The sequence below is a fragment of the Rattus norvegicus genome, chromosome 3, assembly GCF_021556685.1.
Source record: "Rattus norvegicus strain SHRSP/BbbUtx chromosome 3, alternate assembly SHRSP_T2T, whole genome shotgun sequence".
Classification (NCBI taxonomy): Eukaryota; Metazoa; Chordata; class Mammalia; order Rodentia; family Muridae; genus Rattus; species Rattus norvegicus.
The window spans coordinates 114,432,705-114,455,783 of NC_141536.1; the positions used below are offsets into that span (position 1 = coordinate 114,432,705).

General features: G+C 50.0%; 1 protein-coding gene across 7 annotated transcripts in view; it reads right to left on the minus strand.

The window, feature by feature from the left end:
• Positions 1 to 23,079, minus strand: part of Kcnip3 (potassium voltage-gated channel interacting protein 3) — a 66,488-nt gene that overhangs the window by 29,274 nt on the left and 14,135 nt on the right. Inside the window, exon 1 of one of the 7 annotated variants that reach the window (XM_087654322.1) lies at positions 18,509 to 19,095. Within the exon in view, the coding sequence (XP_087510448.1) occupies positions 18,509 to 18,629 (121 nt within the window). The 5' untranslated portion in view covers positions 18,630 to 19,095. 7 annotated transcript variants of the gene reach the window in all.

Genomic DNA, 23,079 nt, shown 5'->3' on the forward strand with positions numbered 1-23,079 from the left:
GCCACATCCCGGGAAGTGGCAGCACTTGCATAGCCTTTGGGGAAAGGATGAGAGGGCTAAAAAGTACGGGAAAGGTATGGAGTCGGGATCTCTGTAGGGGGAGATGAGGGAGCCACGTAGAGGAGCAGCCCCACTCTTCCTAAGTAAGTCGAGGGGCGGAGCCCATTTGAAGGCTTCAGGATGTGTAGGGTACTGGGGTGTCTGAAAGCCTGGTCTGGTTTAGGGAGTTATCAGATAAAGCTGGTTGGAGTCCACAAAGGTTGCACTTGAGGTCATAGTGTCCTTTTGGCCTGGGATATTGAAGCTTCTTGATGCTGTCCCCAAGAAGCCTACCAAGATGATACCAGCTCTGCTTGGTGGCCTTCCCTGAACTCCCTGTGCTTCGCTTCTGGCCTGTTTCCACCTCCTGTGTCCCTTTGTCTCTTATATCTCACACATCTTTGCTGTTAGTTTTTCGAGGCTGGTGACTTGGTAGTTTGACTGACATGACACGCTATTTCCTGCTCCAGACACCAAGTTAGCCCAGACTCCAAAGATTCTTACTCTTTCCGGTCTAGACCAGTTCCATCTGAGGACCCATTCCCTGGGACCAGTTAGCTGTACTGGTCCCAGCTCTCCAGAGAATAGGGCTTCCTTAGTTCTAGATCATTCTACTGGGAAGAACAGGCATTGTTCAATGAATTGTTCTTATGTTTCATAGATGCTAAGCTGCCCAGGAGTGGAATCCCACAAGCAAAAAGGTTCCTCACACATGGTGTCCTGGGTGTATCACACCCAAAGCTCCATTCCCTGCAGCCTGTGCCACCCCCAGTCTCCCTCCCTATCCCACCCTCTTCCCATCAACCTCTGGGCTCTGGCACCATGCCTTCATTCCTCCCTGCTCTCTGCCAGCAGCTCAGCCACACACACACACACACACACACACACACACACACACACACACACACATACACACACACACCACCTCCTGGACTCCCAACCTCGATCCCCAAGCCCTCCCACCTCCACTGCTCTACTCAGCCACCGAAGCCTCTATCTCAAGATGGACATGGGATTCTGTCCTTTTTACATTTAACTCTCTGACCATGGCTGTGCCTCAACCCAGGCCACGTTTGTTGCTCACCATCCCCATCCAGACTCCGTAACTGCACCAGGACCACTTTGCCCTTTGCCAGGCTCTTGGCTCCTGAAGCCATGCACACAGGATGGTGGTTTGGGATATTTGAGTGGAACAGCCTGTGGCCCCGACTCCTCTGTTCTCCTCTGCTCTGCCTTCTACCACTACAGTGGGCAGCTCGGGTTGGATGTTAGATGGGACCAGGACCATAAGAGCCCTACAGGAGACTTAGAGAGTCGGTGGGCACCCCGAGGTGGCAACAAGGAGCCTGAGAATGTTGTCCCCTGGGGAGAGTAGAGGAAAGAGGCAAGCAACTGTGTGCTTGCATTCAGCTGTGCCTGGTAGCGCCGTCAAACCTCTACCATTCAGTCAGATGAGCCAGCAGTCCCACTAGTTATTGCGCAAGCCAACAATTTGGGTAGGGTTGCTGTTACTTGTGGCCAAAAGAATCCTAATTAATACACTACTTACTAGTTATGAAGGCCAGACTCGCAAAAAAGGGGGCCAGCGAGAATACAGAGCTGGAGGTCTAGGGCTTGGAGATGAGTGCTGAAGCTCACCTGCCTCCGCCCCTCTTTCTTATTCAGTCAGGGACTTCAGTGCTTAGGATGCTGCTGACCACACTCGGGGTGGGTCTCCCCTCAGTTAAATCTCTGGAAACACAGGCACACTCACAGGTGTGTCTCCCAGGTGGTCCCCAGGCCAGCCCTGTCGACAATGAGGGAGAACCAGCACAGCGCAGTAGGTGAGCCTCCCTCCTGTTCTCTTAGATTTGTCACTGGCTGGAACACACACGCGGGGAAGAGCCTCAGACATGCAGCTCAGTCAGGATGAGGCCCAGGGAAGAGGAAGGCAGAGTCACAAGGAAGAAAGGATCTTGATGGACAGTTGCCCAGGGCAGGGCCCCAACACACCAGAGATGCTCATCTGAGTCCTCAGATCGAAAAGTCAATACAGTGTGTGTGTGTGTGTGTGTGTGTGTGTGTGTGTGTGTGTGTGTACATGCCATAGCATAGATGTGGAAGACAGATGACAATTGTCAGGAGTTGGTTCTCTCTTTCCAGCATGTGAGTCCCAAGGACTGAATTCAGATCATTAGAGTCTTGGTGCAAGCACCTTTACTGACTGAGAGGTGTTGTCAGCCCTAAACCTCTATTTTTCACCATTCCTTGGTACCTCAGTCCTCTTGAACATGGGTAAGGAGAACCTAAGCAACAGAGGGACTGGCAGCAGACTTAGCTCGGGACTGAAGACTCCCTCAGGCCTACACAGACTCCACAGAGCAGCTCTCTAAGAGCACTGGGACAGCAGTGGGCACAGGGTAGTGATCCTTGTGAGAAGGGAGCACGTGAATGTCACTGCATTTCATTTATCTCATCATCTCACTCAGTACACTGCCCTAAATGATGGTGCTCAAAACTGCCTCATACTGGTGTTCACAGAGATGAAGGAAACAGATCAGAGTGCAGGGACAGTTTGCGAGGTTGGGATCCAGGGAAGGAGGGAGCCACAGAGTCATGGGATGGATGGTAAATGTCTCCTGAAAGGCTCATCTGCTAAAGTATGATTGCTTGTCTACAGCGCCGGGAGGCAATGGATCATTCAGGAGGTGAGGCGTCATTGGACAAAGTTATGTCATTCCCGCCTGTCTTTGTTAGGGTTTCCATTGCTGTGACGAGACACCATGACCACAGCAACTCTTATAAGGAAACGCTTAACTGGGGCTGGCTTATAGCTCAGAGGTTTGGCTCGTTATTGTTATCGCAGGGAGCATGATGGCACGCAGGCAGACATGGTGCTAGAGAGGTAGCTGAGAGTTCTACAGCTGGATCAGCAGGCAGCTGGCACTGGGCCCGGCCTGAGCATTTGAAACCTCAAAGCCCAATAGGCCTGGAATCTGACATCTCTAAAAACAAAAGCCAACATTTTCTTTCTTTTTTCTTTTTCATTTATTTATTTATTTATTTATTTATTTATTTATTTATTTATTTATTTATTTATTTTAAATTGAGACAAGATATCATGAAGTTCCGGTTGGCCTTGAACTCCTGATCTTCCTGCCTCTAGCTCCCAAAACACTGGGATGATAAGCATGGGCCAGCGAGCCTCGTTTTATGCAGTGGCTGTGATTGAATCAAGGGCTTTATACATATTATGCATGCACTTTTTCAACTGAGTTACACTCCCAGTCCAAAATTCAGTGTGTGTGTGTGTGTGTGTGTGTGTGTGTGTGTGTGTGTGTGTATGCATGTGTGTGCATGCCTGTTAAACAGGGCATCTCACTAAACTTGGAGTTGACTGTTTCAGCTAGACTGGCTGTCCAGAAAGCCTCTGGGGTCCACCTGTGTGTCTTCATAATGATGGGGTAGTTGTCAGCGTTCGGGTGGATGCTGAGGATCCAAACAGCTCATCATGCTCCCACACGCAGCACTACACCCAGCAAACGATCTCTCCAGAACCCCTCCCCACACCCAAGAAAACCTCCTCAATCTCTACAGGGGGCCTCAATTCCAGGCCTCTTAACAAATCATGATAGCCAGCACGCAACAGAAGATCTCTACTGTAAAAATGAGAAAGTAGCTGATTGTGATGTCGACTCAGAACCCAGAGATGACCAGGATGTTGGAGCTCAGCAGAAAAGGCTTCAAAATAGCAGATTAGCATGTCTTTAATCAGATCAAATTGGAGCTCTGAAGCACACACTCTGGTCTGTCTCTGTCTCTGCTATGGTGTGAGTGTTCCCTGGAGGTTCACTTGGCAGAGGCTGGCTCCCCAGCTCATGGCACTATGAGGTGGCAGAGAACTGGGGATATAGTTCAATGGTAGAGCACTTGCCTGGCATGTGTGAGAGACTCTGGTTGCTCAACCCTAGTACCTTCTAACATCCCTACCCCCATAAGCCAAGTGGTAGAATCTTTAGAAAGTAGGGCCTAGTAGAAGGGAATTAGGTCACTGGAGGAATGTCCACATTTGGATCCTGACACACACTCTTCCTTTGGGTCCTTGGCTCTCCTGAGGCCTCCTCTACCATAGGCTCTGCCCGTGACATACAGTGTCATGGCAAACCCAAAATGACAGAGCCTAGAGACCATGAGCTCCAAAACTGTGAGCCAAATAAGCCTTTTCCCTCAGTGAGTCAGCACAGTGTTCTGTTACATGGAAAGCTGGCTAGCATTTTGTCACTATCTCTGAGCATATTGTTCAAAATGCTGAGAATCAAAACCTGAAAAGAACCCAGAAAACATCACCTGGAGCAGGAGATGACATAGCTGGACATGTGTTTAGATCAGTACTCAACCAAGAATTAAAAAAAAAAAAGGCCAGGAAATAAGAGAGCATAAACCCAAGACATGGCAGTGAAAGGGGAAAGGAGGAGCACAAAAGGCGTGAGACAAAAGGATGTCCATTGTTAGCCCAGCCATCTGAGGGATTACATTAAATGTAAGTGGACTAAAATGAATGGAAGGAAAGTAGAAATGAATATGAGATTTAAAAAGAATAAGTAAAACCTAATAAATGTGTAGTCGGAGTCCCAGGATGAAACGGGCAAAAACAAAACAAAAATTAGAAAAAATACTAACAGAATTTGAAGAAATTTTCAGAAATGGTTGAAAGATATCAAACAGATTCAATGAGCTGAACAAACCTCAATCAGGAGAAAGAAGAAAAAAAACCACAATTAGGCACGGCAAAATCAGAAGAAACCAGACTGCAATAGACTAACAGTTCTGAAAATGCTCAAGGGAGTAAAAATAAAAGGCCAGCTTAGAGTGTCTTCCAGATGAGGAGGGTGCCAAGCTCGGTGGTGCAGGCCTGCAGTCCTATTACTCAGACGAGGAAGAAGGATCAGGAGTTTAAGGTCAGCTTCAGCTATGAGAAACACTTGGTCCAAACAGAAGAGAACCAGGAGGAGGAGGAACATTAGATCTGTCTTTGTTCCAGTGTGTGCCCAAGGCTTTCTTTTTTCTGGTTGCCTGTGTGTGTGTGCGCGCGCGCGTGTATGGGGGGGGTGCGGTCAAGACAGGGTTCCTTTCTGTAACCTTGGCAGGGATTAAAGGCCATGTGCCACCAACATCCAGCTTTTTTTTCAAGACAGGGTTTTCCGTGTAGCCCCACCCCTCCCCTGCTGTCCTGGAACTTGCTCTGTAGACCAGGCTGGCCTCTTATCTCAGACAGCCACCTGCCTCTGCCTCCCCAGTGCTGGGATTAAAGGTGTGCGCCACTGCCCTGTCCAAGGATTTCTATTCCCAGGATAGACAGGGTCAACAGTCTCTAATCTCTGTGAAGCAGCTGGAAGTCACATCTTCATCCTTCAGCGTTTCCTCAAGATTAGGAAGAAAGAAATCGTGAAGTGGGGATGAGACAGGAATAGGACCGCTCATGGGGACAAGAGACATAGGCTTGGCATCTTCCTTTGTCAACAATGTACACACCTTGTCATATGAAGAAACTGCCAGGTAGCAAGATAATGTTACATGTTCCCAGGGACAAGCTGGCCATTGGTCTGTATATTGAAACCCTCTTAGTTTGTGAGGAAACTTTTCTAAAGCCATCTTCATTTTCAGAATTGTATTTTATTTTTATTTTGCCTCAGGAAGTAAGAGATGAGTATTTTTTTTTTTTTGGTTCTTTTTTTCGGAGCTGGGGACCGAACCCAGGGCCTTGCTAGGTAAGCGCTCTACCACTGAGCTAAATCCCCAGCCCCGAGATGAGTATTTCTTAAGTGATTATCAGTCTTAAGTTTCTCTTGGAAGGCCTGAGAGGACTGAGTGTCTTGGCTATGTAGGCATATCCCCAAATATCATTGTGGTTCTAGTACCATTGTTGCCATTTAAAGGAGAGTCTTCTCATAGTCCTGTGTCCTAGTTAACATTATCTATTAAGCATTAACTTGACACAACCTAGTATCCCCTGAGAAGGTAATCCAGTTGGGGGATTTCATTGATGGTTAATTGATGTAGGAGAACCTAGCCCTCTGTGGGTGGTGGCATTCCCTAGGCAGATGGTCTTGAGCTGTATAAGAAAGATACATCTAGGTGGGTGGTGATGCCCCACTTTTAATCCCAGAACTCAGGAGGCAGAGGCAGGCAGATCCCTGTGAGTTCAAGCTCAGCCTGATCTACAGAGTGAGTTCCAGGATAGCCAGGAAAAATCAAAAACAAGAAAAAAAGCAAAGAAGAAGAAGAAGAAGAAGAAGAAGAAGAAGAAGAAGAAGAAGAAGAAGAAGAAGAAGAAGAAGAAGAAGAAGAAGAAGAGAAAGAAAGAAAGAAAGAAAAGAAAAATATCATAAAAATAAGCTAGTGAGCAAAGCCAGCTACCAGCATTTTTCTGTGGTTTCTGCTTCAAATTCCTGCCCTGACTTCCTTTAAGGATGACCTGTGACCTGGAAGTGTTAAGTAAACCATGTCCTCCAGAGTTGATTATAGTCAGTGTGTTGTTTATCACAACAGCAGAGAGGAAGCAAAAGCAGTCAGTGTCCTGTTTGACTGTCCCTTGGGTTGCTTTATATGTCTTCATCACCAGCCCCCATCCATCCTCATGAGAGCCAAACATTTCTGAGCAGGCTATAGGAGGAGGGCCATGAAGTCAGCTTGTCCCCTGGTCCCTGTGGTGGAGAACTCCCCCATTCTCTTTCACTTGAAGAACTTCCCATGTGGGGCAACTAAATGACTTCAACACGACAGGGACAAACCTACAGCCCCTGCTTCTCACCAGCTTCACTTGGAACCCAAGTTTGTACAATGCTCACCATGTTGGTCTATGAATCTCTTTCAGTAAATTTCTGTTCCTTGGGTGAAGTTGGCTTTCCCATCTCTTTGATGGGTACAGGACATGATAATGATCAGACAGACATCAGAGCCAGGGTGACCTCATCTTCGGCATTGGGAAAGGACTCCTTAATCCTGTCCCAATGCATCCATGCCTGTCCCAGAGTCCTGTAGAGTGTCAGGCTCAGTGTTAACCAGTACAGTGTTATTCTAACTCCCATGGATCCAGGCCAGAGCCCTGAGCACAAAAGACGCCCAGGAAGCTTCACTGGCTGGCTCAGAGCTAGCTTGTTGCCTCTGGCATTCATCCTAGTCACACATTGTCATCAATCCTCAGGATGATGACATTGACACAAAGTGCTCTCAAGTCCCAGCCCTGTGCTGATCTGTGAAGACGTCGAGGAGATAAGATTTGGTTGTTGGAACTGAAGCCGAGGACCCAGGGGTGTCTTGGGGAATTTCCATCCGGGATGCTCGCTGCCAGCATCTCCACCCCCGTGGTGTCCTCTGACTGCTCAGTGAGGTTTGCCTAGCACAGATGATGTCCTGCATCAGCTGGAGGCAGCAAACGAAACCTCAGGCTCTTACACATGGAGAAGATGTCAGGGAGCACACTGGGGGTCAGCAAGCCTTAGGAATGGTCCTCATCCCTGACCCTCAGGAGCTGAGGAACCTCAAACAGTATCCTGCCCTCTCTGAGCCCAAGGCAATATGGAACTTAGACAATAGTGGTAGTGGTGACAGCTCGTGTTTGGTTGCCTACTGTTTATACATTCCAGATGTAATCCTTGGAACTCATATACAAATTATCAGGTACCAGCCATGGCCTCTCTCACACCCGTCCTAGGACTTGCCCTAAGCTGGCTCCAGAAGCGTCAGGCTTGGATGATCATGCTCAGAGAGGTGCCTTGAAAATACCCAGCATCCCTCTCCCCACCTTTCCTCAGAGGGTAGGGGAGCAGCCAGTGGGACTTGCAAGGCCATTAGGAGACACTTCGTCAAATCTAGAGGGGAGGTAGTTTTAAATTCTTCTCCCCATCTAGAAAGACACAAGATTCCAGGATCTTACCTTAGCACACACATGTATTCCTTTACCAGATATTTGCTGGACTTTCCCCCTGTGTCTACCAGATATAGCCCTAAAAGTGGCAGATCCAGCCCTGATCTCAGAGGAATGATTCCACTGCAGAGGAGACTGACCATTAACCAATCACAACTGGAAATGGTTTGGTTGTGACAGAGAAGGAAGAAGGTGCTGTCCCAAACAGAGGGCTAGAGGAGGTTCGTCGAGGGAGCTGGGAGATTTCACAGTCAGGGTTGGCATAAAGGGGGTGGCAGGTGCATAGGACAAGGACACAGTGGGAGCAGGGGCATGCAGGGGATGGAGGTCTCTACTGTAGATCACAAAGGAAGAGCAGGACAAAAGCCAGGGGTTTCATACAGAGGTCCAAATGGCTTTATCTCCAGAGCCATGGAGCATTCAAGTTTGAGGCCTGCTTGCACTATGATGTGAAACACTGTTGCACCATGTGTGTTCTTAGGGGGCAGTCTGCATGCCTCAGAGTAACCCCATGGAAACAATCAGGCCCTAGGTTGTTCCAGAACCTGGCATCCTCAGCCATAGCCTATGTCCCTGCAGGAGCTGGAGAAATTTCAGTTCCTGTCTGTCTGTTTGTGGCCTCACCTGTAAAATCTACCTTATTTGAAAAGTAATTGAGAAAGATGACACTGACCTTTTACGCTTGTGTGCACACATGTACTTGCCTACCTTCAAATACAAGTACACATGTGAATTAGTACACATACAGACACACACACACCACACACACACACAACAGACACACACACTCCATACAGCACACACACACTCCACACACACATACATACACACACATACAACACACACACAACACACAGACACACACACTCCACACAGCACACACACACTCCACACACATACACACACACACACACATGCATGCACACAAGTACCCCTTTCTTACTAAATTTCTTGGACAGTTCAATGAAGCACTCTTCTGTTTTTTTCTGAGTTCCCTCAATAGTGTGTGTGTGTGTGTGTGTGTGTGTGTGTGTGTGTGTGTGTGTTTTAGACAAGGGTTAAACTGCTTGACTTTCCTTCATGACTTTAGAATTCTATTGACTTAATTTTAAAGATTTGTTTTCCTTATATGGTACTTGCTTGAATGCATGTATGTGTGCCCGGTGACTGTGGAAGCCAGAAAATGGCAGTAGATACTCTGGAGCTAAATGTACAGATAGTTGTGACTGCCACGTGGGTGCTGGGAACCAAGCCCAGGTCCCCTGCCAGAGCAGCCAGTACTCTGAAGCATTGAGACACCTCTCCAGCTCTAACTTTGAATTTTTTGTGAGTAACTGTTGCTGTTGCTGCCTTGAGACAGACTCTGACTACATAGCACAGGCTGACTTTGAACCTTCTGTGTAGCTTGTGCTGACCCTGGACTGGTTGCTGACTTTTCTGTCTCGGCCTCATAAGTGTTGGGATTACAGATGTGGGCCACCACACCAGCATCTGCTGTCTGTTGTCACCTGCCCACATTTGAAGGCTGCAGCTGTCTCTGAGAGCTTTAGTGCTGGGTTTCCTGGTCACCTTTCAGTGTAAGCCCACTATGGGTTCACTATGTGGATCTTCTTCCCCATCCTGGCTACAGGGTGGGGGTGGGGCACCACTCACTCACTCTAGCTAGTCATTTGGTTCATCTTGTTTGGTGCACTTGCAGTGTTTCTTCCATGCAACTCCAACTCCCTTACCTAGTCCATGCCAAGGACCTGGAGCCAGTGCCTGTCACTCTCCTTCTCTGGATGGATGTGTGATACACACTCAGCACATGTGCGTGTGTTTGTGTGTAAATCTATATGTATATATGTATATACCATGTATATCTGTATATAATATATATCACATATATCTGTATATATGTGTGTGTCTGTGTGTATCTGTGTGTGACTATATGTGTGTCTGTGTGTGTCTCTTTGTGTGTATGTCTGTGTCTGTTTGTGTCTGTGTGTATGTCTGTGTGTGTGTCTCTATGTGTGTATGTGTGTCTATGTGTGTGTCTGTCTGTGTGTCTATCTGTTCATGTGTATGTCTGTGTGTGTGTTGTGTGTGTGTTTGTGTATATGTCTGTGTGTGTGGTGTGGTGTGTGTGTGTGGTGTGTGTATGTCTGTGTGTGTAATGTGTTTGTGTATATGTCTGTGTGTGTGTAGTGTGTGGTGTGTCTGTGTGTGGTATGTGGTGTGTGGTGTGTGTGTGTGTCTATGTGTGTGTGCTGTGTGGTGTGTGTGTCTGTCTATGTGTGTGTCTGTGTGTGTGGTGTGTGGTATCTGTCTGTGTGTGGTATGTGGTGTGTGGTGTGCGTGTGTCTATGTGTGTGTCTGTGTGTGTGTGTTGTGTGTGTGTGTCTGTGTGTGTGGTGTGTGTGTGTCTGTGTGTGTGTGTTGTGTGTGTGTGTCTGTGTGTGTGGTGTGTGGTGTGTGGTGTGTGTGTGTGTTTGTGTGTGTGTGTGATCTTAGTGTTGGCTTTAGCTAGGCCCTGCCCCTTGGCTATAAAGATTTCGCACCCCCAGGTGCTCTGCAGGAAGCACCAAGAATCTTCCATGGCACCCACTACATTACCCTGCTGGCCCTGTCTGGACAGGGACACAGAGCTCCGAATGAAGCTATAGATGACCACTGGTTATCCTGATATAGGGGCACAGCTAGAGCACCGTGTTATTCCCAGGACCTTACCCTACATGGAGATGGGAACAACCCTTGGAAGGTTCCGGCAAGCATCACCCACTAGGAGAACAGCAACATGTACAGCCACAATGTCAATATTCCTTTGGTCTCCCCCCATTCACCCCGTAGTTGTGACAGGTGTGGTCTTTGAGCCTATTCAGCTTTCTGGTCACCTTAAGGTGCCCCATGTCTTCTTGCTACCCACAGCTGTTCAGAGCGCCCTCGGGAGCAGTGGCTAGAACTTCCTGTTGCTGGCTCTTCTGGCTTTGGCCCTGGAGCTCAATTACACTCAGCTTTCCTCCTGGCTTCAACACAGTGCAGGGACACCAGAACCCACCAGGTTCTGGGCCCTTCCCTAAAATGCCACAGCCAGGGTCAGGTCTGCAGGAGTGAAGAGGTGAGAACCCTGCAGGGAGGATGAGAGGGGACCAGGGTGGGTATTGAGGCCCTGAGTTGGCATTTTCAAGTTTGCGTTCAGAGACAATTAGGAGCTGAATTATTAAAGCGGCTCAAGGGAAGAGGCTGTTTTTAAGAAAGCATGACTAAGCAAGGCTATCTCACAGCTGCGCACAGGATCGAAGGCGATCAATGCCATAATGGCTGTAAATATTTACTCGGTAAAATGCGTGAGCCACCCACGTATTCTATACAGGGGTCTGTATCACACACCCCCCACCAAACTCACCAAATATGCACAGTTGCAGGCCCCTCCCCTCTCCCTACCTCCTCAGCAGCTAGACCAGTGCTGTGTGAGGGACCCTTACGATACAAGGACTCAAGTGCAGGGTCATGCACAGCTTGTGTGCAGTAGCCTGATGGAGCTGGATGGCGGGCAGATGGATGGATGGATGGATGGATGGTTAATTCCCTTTGGCCACAGTCCTCACCTGTACAAGAGGCTTGTGATACCCACCTCAGGGCTTGTTAGTAAGCCCCGACATGCAGCAGCTTGAGCCATGCTGGCCTGTGGGCTGGCAGGGCCACAGGTGGAGACAGATACCTGGCACCCTGGTCTTATTCCAAGGCTTGAGCTTAATTAAAACAGAATCTACTTACATCACCACAGAGGGCTTCTCTCACCAGGAGTCCCCCGAGTATGAGGCAGCTTGTGTGTGCTGGCCTAAGACTCAGCCTTGGCCCAGGACCATGTGGTTACGACATGCTTATTGTGACCAGTCCTGGTTAGTTTTGGTTACCAACTGAACACTGCTCAGTCGCCTGTTAAGAGGGAACCGCAACTGAAGAATTTTTCTGACCAGAGCTGCCTGCAGAGCTATCTGAGAGAGACTGTCTAGACTGATCAGTGTGGAAGGCCCCAGTCCAACATGGACAGCACCATCCCTAGGTAGGTAGGCCTGGGCTCTCTAAGAAAGTCAGCAAACCAGTGAGCTAACTAGTGAGCAGCTTCCCTCCACAGTCCCTGCTTCAGTTCCTGTCCCGGCTTCCCTCAGTGATAGATTGTGACCTGGAAATGTAAGCTGAATAAACCCTTTCCTCGGGGGAAGGTTGGTTAGAATGTTTTATCACAGCAACAGAAAAGCAAACCAGGACGCGTGCCAAGTACCCTGGCTGACTGCTACGTCTTTCTTAACCCTCCCAGCAGCCAGTGAGTTCGGTGTGCCACCACTCTCCTTCCTTAAGGTGAGGAAACAGAGGTTGAGAGATGAAATTATTTGTCCAGGTCACTTGGGTACAGTTTAAGGCCTTTCCAACCCTTTCTAGAACCCCTTGAGCTAACCCCAGGACTATCTTCCCTACTCCCCTATCCTCCTTGGGGCTCCCCCATTGTTCTCAGAGGGAACCCTTCTCTAGTTCACATGGCTGAAGGTACATCTAAAGATTGGGCAGAAAGGGATCCTGACCTCCATCTATGTCTGCAAAGTTCTGCCCCACAGTAACCCCTGACTCCTGGTACTACAGGGCCCATACAGACCAGGTTGCCCCTGTGTCAGGCAGGATCTCCAAGGAGCCTTTTATCATGAGCTGACAGTGCTACCACAACACAGGCTGGAGGTATACTTACCACTGAGCCTGTGAAAATAGTGAACTGGAACGTGTGTGTGTGTGTGTGTGTGTGTGTGTGTGTGTGTGTGTGTCCAGCTTGCAACACATGCAGTGACATGCACAAGAGCATTCAAATACACACACAGAGTGCAAAGTTTGCACAGAGCTTTCCAGCCTCCCCACACACTCACCTCAGTTTCCTTGTGAGATCTGTGTTTAGAAATAGCTCAGCCACCCACTGTGCATCTCCCAGCAAGTGCTAAGTTGGAGCCCCAGTTCTTTACCTGACCCCGTTGGATTTCACAAGCTTGGGACACCAAGGCTGAGAGAACTGTGTAGAGAAAGAGCCCCATGCTTGGTGTTCCCACACATACACACCCAACCTCAGCATCTCACATCTGTGCAGCAGGTCTGAGGCAAACCCGAGGAGTTGGGAAAGGAGTGAATGGCGTCTGCTCTTATGTTTGGGCATTTCCCCAACACCAGCAACGCTTGCAGAGGGGAATAGGTAGGGACTTGAGATCCTCACAAAGGGTCAAGGGTAAGCTGTACCTAAGTCCTTGCTTGTGCCTTTCTCTTTCAAGAGGGTTGCAAAAGATGGAGAGCCTCTGTCTAGTACAACAACAAATTCCCCAAGCACAGTTGGTTCCCAAACATGTGTGGGTAAGAAAGCAACCTGTCTGGTGAGGACTAACAAAGGAAAGGCTTTTCTGGCTCCTTTGTCCTCAACCAGACTCAAGGTCTACTCTATGCCAGACTTGTGGAGTTGCTAGGCAAGTATATAATGCATGGGTGGGTGGACTGATGGATGAATGGATACATGGATGGGCGGATGTGTGGATAGATGGGTGGGTGGACACATGGCAGGAAAGATAGACAAACAGGTGGATGGATGGACAGATGGATGAGTGAATTGGACCAACATGTCCTCTCTTAAGCTCTCCCCATGGAAGGTGGTAGCATTGTTGGCTGCTGATGGCATGGGTGTGGGTACCAGTATCTGCCTGGCCCACAGCGAGCACACAGCTCACTCCCCCTCTGTGCTCACCCCCTCTCTCCAGCCACAGGAGGTGTTTAGGAGCCAGGCATCTCCCCATGCTGTTGATCAACCCCTGTGTGTTGAGGCCAGGAGACAATGGCTTCTTGGATCTCTATCTCACCCTCAGCCTGAGATTCTTTCCTGCTTTCAGACTGACACAGGCTGCTGCTGGCTGATGCCCTGGTTCCTGCAAATTCATTCTGTCACAGTGCCCTCTTGAAAGTTACAGGCCCTGTGGTGTGTTTGTGGGCTTTTGTCCCTGCTGACTAACCAGTGCATCTGCTGCGGCTGCCATCATCCATCCATCCAGCTGATTCCTGCCCTAGGTCCAGGGTTCTGCTCACTGCTTAGGTCTGAGGGCCATTTGCTGACTGTGGGAGTGCGGGACTGTGACTGTCACCAGCCTGACAACAACATCTTGTGCAACACCGCGTGCTGCAGAGGCTCGGTTTGTCTTCTGCAGTGCCTGGCCAGGAAGTGTCCCTTGATCTTGCCCAGCTGGCTGTCACTAAGCCAGTTTCTAGAACTCTCTTCAACCTTCCGGACCAGCTTTGGCTAAGCAAGGGTTTTGAGCTGTAGTCTCTGGGCTGTAAAAAGCCTTCACCATTTCCTTCCATGTTGGAAAAGTCCGTAAGAGTGACTTCGTTGTTAAAACTATTTTTTGAGTCTAGTGTGGTGGTGGCTCCCCTTTAATCCCAGTACTTAGGAGGCAGAGGCAAGTTTATCTTTGTGAGTTTGAGGCTAGCCTGGTCTACATAGTGAGTTCCAGGTCGGCCAGAGATTCATAATAGAGAGAAAAATTAAAAAATTAAAAACAAACAACCCCCCAACTAACCACAGCCTTCCACATTATTTCCAAAGAGCAAGAGGCAAACCTTTGGAAAGGGGATGCAATTAGTTCTCTACTGAAGGACACTCACTGTTCCCTGGTCCTCACTTTGCCTCAGAGACACCTTGGTCCATGGTATGAAGGTCAGGAGCTGTGGTCTGTGTGTCCACAGAAAGATTTGTAAATGCAGATTTTCCTGTGCCCCCACCCAGACCCTTTTAACTCTATTCCCTCTCTGTCACCTGAGCCTGCCCAGTTATTCACACTGAAATGAGGAAATATTGCAAAAGGAGGCCTTCAAAGGCAACATCCTTCGAGGAGACCCACCCACTCCCGCTGAAGCCTCTGGAGTAGCAGAAGATGAGGCCACTGCCGTTCTTAGGAACACGGAGTCCTAACTACTAGAGTAGTTATTTCATAGACAGTTAGGGGTGGGCTGCCAACTGGAAGAGGTACTTTGTTCTTGGTTTGGCTCAGGGAATCAGGAACCAAGATGAATTCTGAGAGAGAGCTAGCGGCCCATAAATGCCTGATCCTGTGCCTTTAATCCTCAAAGGTGTGAAGTGGATGGATGTGTCAGAAATTAACAGACTATGTAAGACCTGCCCTAAAAGGTTAAAATGGTCCATGAGGCCTGCTGCCCCAGCCTCTTCCGCCCCCTGGTGGGCAGATGGAGAAATGCCCATTAAGTGAGCTGCTTTGGCAGGTGTTGGGGTGGGGAGAGGCTTGGGACAGATCGTCCAGGGTGTGGGAGAAGGATGGACAGAGAGGTTGGAAAGGCTTAGGGGCACTTTCCTGAGAGGTGCCTAGGCTCCACTGTCCATGAGCTTCTGTCTAGGGATAGTAAGTGCAGCCACCTCCTCTGCCTTTCCCCAGAGCAGCCCCAAATGTGTTCTTTCTCCATTCTGGAACACTTGAAAATTGCTCCTGTCTCCATCTCCTACCGTCTCAAAACATCTTCCAAACCTTCCACCGCGGAGGCAGAGACCGGCGCCGCTTAAAACTGTATACACTCGGGGAGAGCCTGGGTCTGGGAAGCATTTAACACACCCGTGTAGAGAATCCCAGCCTACGCATCAGTCAGCGCTCCAGCGTGCCCCTCCCCCTCTCCCCTTTCTCTGACTTACAGAGGAAGGAGCCAGAATGGGCAGAGGTTGGGGCAGAGAGGAATTTGGACCACTGTAGCTTTATCAGCAGAAAACTCACCTCTCTGAAGAAAGATGGCTACGCTGCTTGTGGCGGGATTTAATGGGGGTCACCTCATTAGAAAAAACCTGGGAAAGGTTTGTCAGGTACACAGAACAATGGCGGAGCACAGGACCTTCTAGAATTCAGTCAACAGCAGCTAGGGACAGTGCTACCAGGAGGTGAGAGGTGCGAGGTGAGAGGTCAGCCTTCCCTGTGGGGGTCTGGAAGCTATAACACACACAACCCCCCAGGCCTTGTGCCTGGTCAAATGGAATGGGGAGAAATCACAATTGGTTGACTTTGAAAACTCATCCTCTCCGTTCTCGGTCCCAAACAAGGACACTAACCTGATTGACACACAGAAGAAACCTCAGCTCAGTGTTACAAAGTCATGCCCCATTATTGCTTGCCCAGCCACTGCTGTGGGGGGTCACAAAGAGCATGTTGTGTCCATTTGACGCATGAATAAACTGAGGGACTTGCTCAATGTCCAGCACCGGTACAGAACAGAGCCAGTCCAGGAGCCCGCTCGACAAGGTAAAAGCAGAAAGCCATCCGTGGAGTGGCTCCCTTCACACACACCCGACATGACATCGCAATGACCTCATTTTTATAACAACTTCATCTTATAGATGAGGAAACGGATGTGGTGAGAGGCTGGAGGTTGGCCTGGCAGATGGGCCTCTGTTTATAAGAATCACCTGACTTGCCAGGGAGAACTGGGTGGTGCTATGACTGGTACCCAGATGCACATGTCTAAGAGGCTCTGTCTTTTCTCTGCTAGAGAAGATGCCCTGTGGATGATCCCTAGTGACCCTGGTCTGTTTCCCATTATTTGGGTATAACTGAGCCATCTTGTTTGTGCCCTGTGTGTTCTAAGCTCTCCCTGGGTTTCATTCAGGTCAGATGGGCTCTGTGACAAAGGTAGAGAGGGTCCCTGCTGCCTTAGCTAACAGCCCTCCTGGCCTCTGTGGGTCCCTGCTGCCTTGAGGGGCTCTAAGATGAGACCCATGCACAGGACTCTCTCTCACTCTCTGGACTCTGTATCTTTCCCCATGAGCTTCAGCTGAAGTCCAAAGAAGAAACAAAGGTATGACTCTAGGTCACACTAAGGGACTGGGGTAGCCTTGCTCTGTGACCTCCTTACAGCCTAGAAGAGTATCTTGGGAGAGGCCTTGAGCTCTGTCCTCCCCATCTAAACCCTTCAGTGACCTGAGGGGAACTTGGGGATGTGAGACCAGGGTGAGGGGTCTGACCCACACCTGACACAGGGTCAAGGCAATGGCCATGGTTCCCCTGGTGTTCATGGATATAGCCTGGATGCCTGCTACCATTCTGGAGCCAGCGAGCATGCTCTGCAGAGTCCTTGTGCACCTGGGGAAAGACCCAGGATCCATCCTCCAAGATCTTCTCAGTCCCATCTTACCGTTTTCTCATCTGGTGTTTTATGCTGCTGTTATTTCACAGATTTGGAAATGGGCAAATACATGGCAATTTTAAGCCTTTCTTCTTATACATGCTCTTTGTGGGCTGGTGGGGTGTCTCTGTGGGTAAAGGTACTTGCCAAATGAGTCTGGCTTCCTGAATTTTATCACTGTGTATCACCCATGTGGAGGTGGAAGGAGGGAACAGACTCCAAAGAGTGGTCCTCTGGTCCTCTATGCCCAAGCTACAAGCCTGTGCACGCACACACCGCTGCCGCTGACACAGCCATCACCACCACTGCCACCACCACTGCTACCACCACTACCACCACCACCACCACCACCACCACCACCACCACCACCACCACCAACAACAACAACAACAACAACAACAAGAACGTGCTATCTGCTAACTGATGGCTCTTAGGCGTGCCTGGCTCTCCTGTGGATGCTCCACACTAGGCATGACAGGCTCCACCCCAAAGAGAGGTTGACAGCTCCAGTCTGGCTTGCTTACTGCTTAGCATGTCACCCCCTGGGTCCTTGACAGCTCCCCGAAGCAGAAGGCTGCTTTGTGTGTCACAGGCCTCTGAGGGCTTATCTTTGTTTTGTAGATTTAATCACAAGTCTCTTTGGGGAATCATGTGACTGCTTTAGCTTAGGTCCTTTTCCTCCAATAAGAAGATAGGAAAAAGAGTCCAGGGGGTCCTGAGCTTCAAGGTCTGAGGCTCACCCAGTTCTCAGATCCCCATCTGCAAGATCCTCTGACCCCCTTTCCAGGTAGGAAGTGCCCCTGCCAGCCAGCAGGCCCTGCCAAGCTTGGGTGAGAGGCAGAGAAGCAACACAGAAACAGCCACTGTGAAGCTCCCCGCATCCCACCTCCAGGCCGGATCTAGGCTCCCTGTCAAGTCTTCCGGTTGAGCGGGCTTCTGAAGAATTGAAGAAGGCTGTCATTGATAGATAGCCTCTATACACAGTCTCAATACACACTGGCCCCCTTTCCTCTGCTTCCTCTGTATGGGTTCTGATGGAAGGGGGAGGGAGAGAGGGAGCTGGGGAGCAGTAAGGATGGGGGAGCCCACATGTGCGAGGCAGGGAGGGCTCTCTAGAGCAGTTAGGCAGGCTCGGGTTCATATCCAATCTGAAGATAAGGATCCTGGCCACCCATCTCTTTCCAGACTTATGAGTCCGGGAGCCTTGGCTTGGCCATCTGAGGGCCAGGGTTCCCTATGGGAATGCACAAAGCTCAGACACTTATCCTTCTCCCAAGCCCCTTTATCTACGTCCCACCCCAAAGGGAGGAGGAGGAGTCACAGACCCCAGCCCCAAATGACGTCTTGCAGCACCTGGTACCCCTGTCTTAGCAAGGCACCCCTCACCTCGAGCCAGATTCCCGGAGATGAAGCGGAAGAAGAAGCTGATGATGTCTCCCAGGTGCTTCTTACAGCCATGCTGACACTCCTGCAGTCTCGGGTAGCAGCCCTCACCACACCCCGACATGGTGCTGCCCAGGTCCTGGTTCTGTCCCGGCCTTTCCAAACCCTAGCTCAGCACCCTTCTTCAGGCAGGACCTGCCCTCTCCACACTGGCTTCTAGCTTGCTTCTCTTTCAAATCTCTCTCAGTGTCTTTCTTGGTCTTAACCTATCTCCTGGCCTTTTTTTTTTCTAGGTCCTGCTCTTAGGAAATCACCAAAGACTAACAGCCCTTCAGCCCAGGATCTGCTATATCTCCCTGATCCTGCCTGGTACCTGCATTTATCTCCTCAACCTCCAGGACCTGGGAGCTCACTGCTCCCCAAATAAATGTCAGCAGCTGTAAAAAGCCTGGTTGGGGGTGGGCATTGCTCTCACTTCAGGAGAAGGTGGCGCCCAGTGTGACTTGCAACTCAGGGTGTGAACCCTACAGATCCAGGGACTTCCCATAGCCTGTTCCCACACTGCCCCAGGCTTCAGCCTCTTGACTCCTGGCTTCTACTTATTACCCAGAGCCCCACCCTACCTGAGTGTCTGAGAAGTAACAAACAGAGAAAGGAAGTGGTCTCTCTCATGAGGACAAGAGACAACGGAGAGCATGCTGGAGCAGGAACCACTGACTCCCCACTCCCTTTACTGGACACTTGGTAAATGCCAGACAGCTTGCCGAGGTCCTCTGGCTACCAACGAGGCACTCAGTCTTCTCTCTCCTTTTCTTGTAGACACCAGGATTTGTCAGAGGGAGGACTATGTTCAGTAGGAAGCTGCTATTCTAGGGCTAGGGATGTAGCAGTCAGTAGAACCCTCACCTGACATGCATGAACCCCCAGCAACTCCCAGAAAAAAGTTATGGCTAACACCTTTAATCCTGTTTGTTACACAGGGATTGGAGACAAAAGGGTCAGAAGTTCAAGGTCAGCCCCAGCTACATAGCAAGTTTGAGGCCAACCCAGAATATTTGAGAGCCTGACTTGAAGCAAAACAGAAAAATAACAGTGCCATTCTCCCAAGTTTCTTGCAGTGAGTGTGGCTTAGTTCTGGCTGGTGAAATGTAAACAGCTTTCTAGAACTTTCTGTGCTTGTTTTGCCTTACTGACACCGTCAGCCACACTTTTCTCCCATGCGTCCTTTCCTTTCTTTTGCCTAGAATGATGCCAGAATGGCTAGAGCTGAAGTAACAACCACTTTGCAATTGGGCCAAAGAAAGGGCTAACCACTTTGCAAATAAGAAGAAAATGACTAAAGAACAGAGTTTGCAATCCTTTTGCAGTCACTTCCTAACTCAAATGGAGTCACTGTTGCTCAGAGCGTCTGTTACATGCACAGATCGGAGAGTCAAAATGCCTCTTCTAAAGCAGAAGCTGAACTTGTGTGCACTGTACACTCCATCAGGTGAAGAAACCGCAGGGTTTAGTGACACTTGCCATGTACCTGGTCCTGTACGCTCTGAGCTATTTACTGAGTACACACAAAGGCTGTACAGCAGGGCCGGCAGGCAGCACAGGCCTTGTGTCTACTAACCCAGGGTGTGCAGCAACAGTAGAGAATGTGTCTAAGACAGGTTGTGACACCCTCCCCGTCTATGCAGGCCTGGACAAGAGAACCACACGCGCTCAAGTTTCCAGAAAACTCTTTTCTTTGGCAATATTCTCTTTTCCTTTGCATACAGCAAGTCGCAGGCTACTGAGCTATTAGGAGATAGATTGAAGTTTGTTGGTGTCAGGGATCTGTGAGCCCTGAGCTACCCTTCCCCCAACCCCCTCCCCAGGAACTGAGAATCTATTGCTGGCCTCAGGCCTAGTAGATTGTGTGTGTGTGTCTCTATCACCAGGTCTGTCCATGTGGTTGGGATCTAAGCCAGGGTGTGGGGTGGATAGGTAGGCAGGCAACTCAGCCCTTGCTGCTCTGTCCTCCCTTTGGATCACACTGGTTTCTGTTTGAGGGAAATCGCATGTGCCTGACAGGGTGGCGGGAAAGGTGACACTAAGCTGTGAGGCACCTTAGGGCAAGGGCAGTGGAAGGAACATCTTCCCCATCCTTGAGGCAGGGAGAGGAGAATGTTGTACCCAGCTGCTTCTCCTGCAGCCTGGGAGGAGTTGTGGCCTGAGGGAACTTTTCCCATTGATCATGGCCTGTGGTTAACCATGGGGTCAGGTGTCAGGGAGGTGGAAGGGGGACATGGTCAGAGAAGGACCTATCTGGGGTATGAATCCTTTCTAAATGCTTTTGAGAGGGTGCCAGGACTGGGCAGGTGCCTGACAGCCCAGGAGCCAGGTGGCCTCTCCTCTTAGCCATGGCAACACCTGCCCATAAACAAAGTACCATTTATCCTATTGACTTACATTACTCAGCATTCAAGCGGAGAGCCTCCCTTTCTTGGCTGCCCTGACCACATGTTGTAATGAGCACAGTTAACCAGCAGGTGGCAGCCAAGCTCAGCTGTATCCTTCAATTGCAGACAAGGGGCCATTAAGCCTCATTGGGATTGACTAGCCCCTGGTTTCAGACCCTCCAGCCCTTTCGCTGCTGTGCACACGCTCAGAGGTCACATATATCACTGTCATTAACCAAAGGGCTTGTTCCACATCCTGCTATTCTTCCCCTCGCCCCATTCCGGAACAGGAGAGACGCCTATTAAAGACGGAGGTTTGGAAGCAGCTGCAAGATTCAGTCACAATCAAACACAGGTCACAGTACTAAACGCGATCTACCTCTCTGTTCAGAAGGTGACCCAGGGACCAGGTGAACCCAGGAGGTGGTCCTTCAAGCACCCTACCCACTCAGCGCAGTGGAAAGGAACATCTTTCCCATCCTTGCGGCAGGGAGAGGAGAATGTTGTGCCCAGCTGCTTTGGGTTCATTTGAGAGAATTTAGACTCTAGAGGTAGAAGCCCTAAGAGGAGACATCCAAGGGGCTGTTGCCCCAAAGCCTAAGATGGTCACCTGGCCCCTTTGGGCTGCCCTTGTCAGTTAGTAAGGGTCAGTTGATAAGAGACAGGTAGGTATAGTTGGTCCTAGGGGTAGCTTACAGAGCGACACAGAGCATGGAGGAGGACAGTGTCTCAGCTTGGTGGTATCTCTGGGAATCCTAGAACACTCATCAACGGGGACTACAGTAGCTCCCTAGGCAGGGCCACAGACATTGTAGACCTCTAAGGAGTGAAGGCTTGGTTTGCTTTGTTGAGAAGTCTGCACTCTGGAGTGGATTAAAGAAGGCCACTCCAGGCTGCAGCTTGAGGCACAGGGAGTCCATAGGTCCTTTCTTGAATCGGAACTGACCCTGTGACTTGAATGGCTGATTAGCCTGTGGGCCTGCACTTCGGGAGGGCTGAGAGTACAACCTTGGCTCCATGAATGGTGCCGTTGTGTGACTCGGAAGCGAGAGCTGCGCAGTGTGACAGCGGGGATGTAGGCTTTGTCACATTGTGGCTCCCTGCTCCTCCAGAGTTTCTGTGACTTTCCCCAGACACAGGGTCTCTGCCTTTTGCTTAACTCAGGCAGCCAGGACCCCAGGCCATTTGGGGAGGATTTAGTCTAACTTAGATAATTGAAGAAACCCAAATCTCACAGACTTCCTGGGGAGGCCAGACTCGAGAAGCAGGTCTGTCCAGTTGGCGGCGTGGCTACAGCTGAAACACGCCTCCCTCTGAAGGCATTCTGCCAGGAAGGGCCACCCACAGAGGAGTCCAGAGTCACAGCTCCTGGCACACTGAGAGGTCCCTAGGGTCCTGGGCTGAGAACGGCTGCTTCTGGGTGGGGAGTCGAGCTGCCTGACCTACCCTCTGGACCCATGCATCTTAGAGACCCTGCTGGTGTGCTCCTGTTAATGCCCAGGGCACAGACACAACTGGACTAGTCCTTACACACACACACACACACACACACACACACACACACACACACACACACACCTTGAGGTCCCTGAGTCATGCCCATTCTGTGTTGAGGTCCCAATTCACCTAAGTCTTGGGGACATTGTGCTGGGCTTTGACCTCCACTTAGCAATCCCTGACACCTGTTTTTCTGATTCTACAACTGAATGGAAAAACCCCAACAAGGGCAGCGTCTGGGCTGCTGGACTGCACGGGCACCCAGTGCTCAGGATACCGTGGCAGGCCTCACTGGACATGTGATGGAGTCCCCTGAATGGTGCTTATTGTTCTGTGCACCCAGAGCCTGAGAAGCAGACTCATCAACCACAGTGTGGCATTTCACATGCACACAAAATTGCCAGTGTGTCCACACCAATGCAGTCCTCCTTACGGGACATAGATGGATGTGTTTGGACTGCCTTGCCCAAGCTCAGGAGCTCACCCAGGGGGATCAGAGTGTGTGGAATCTCTACTCTGACTTCTGTGGGGCCCCCGCCTGAAAGGTGAAAAGTACTTCTGGGCCCCAATCTGGGGAACTGGACAAGGCATTTAATCTTTTATTTACTTGGTACCTGTGGACTCTGAAGTAAAATGAAGTAAAGGAGA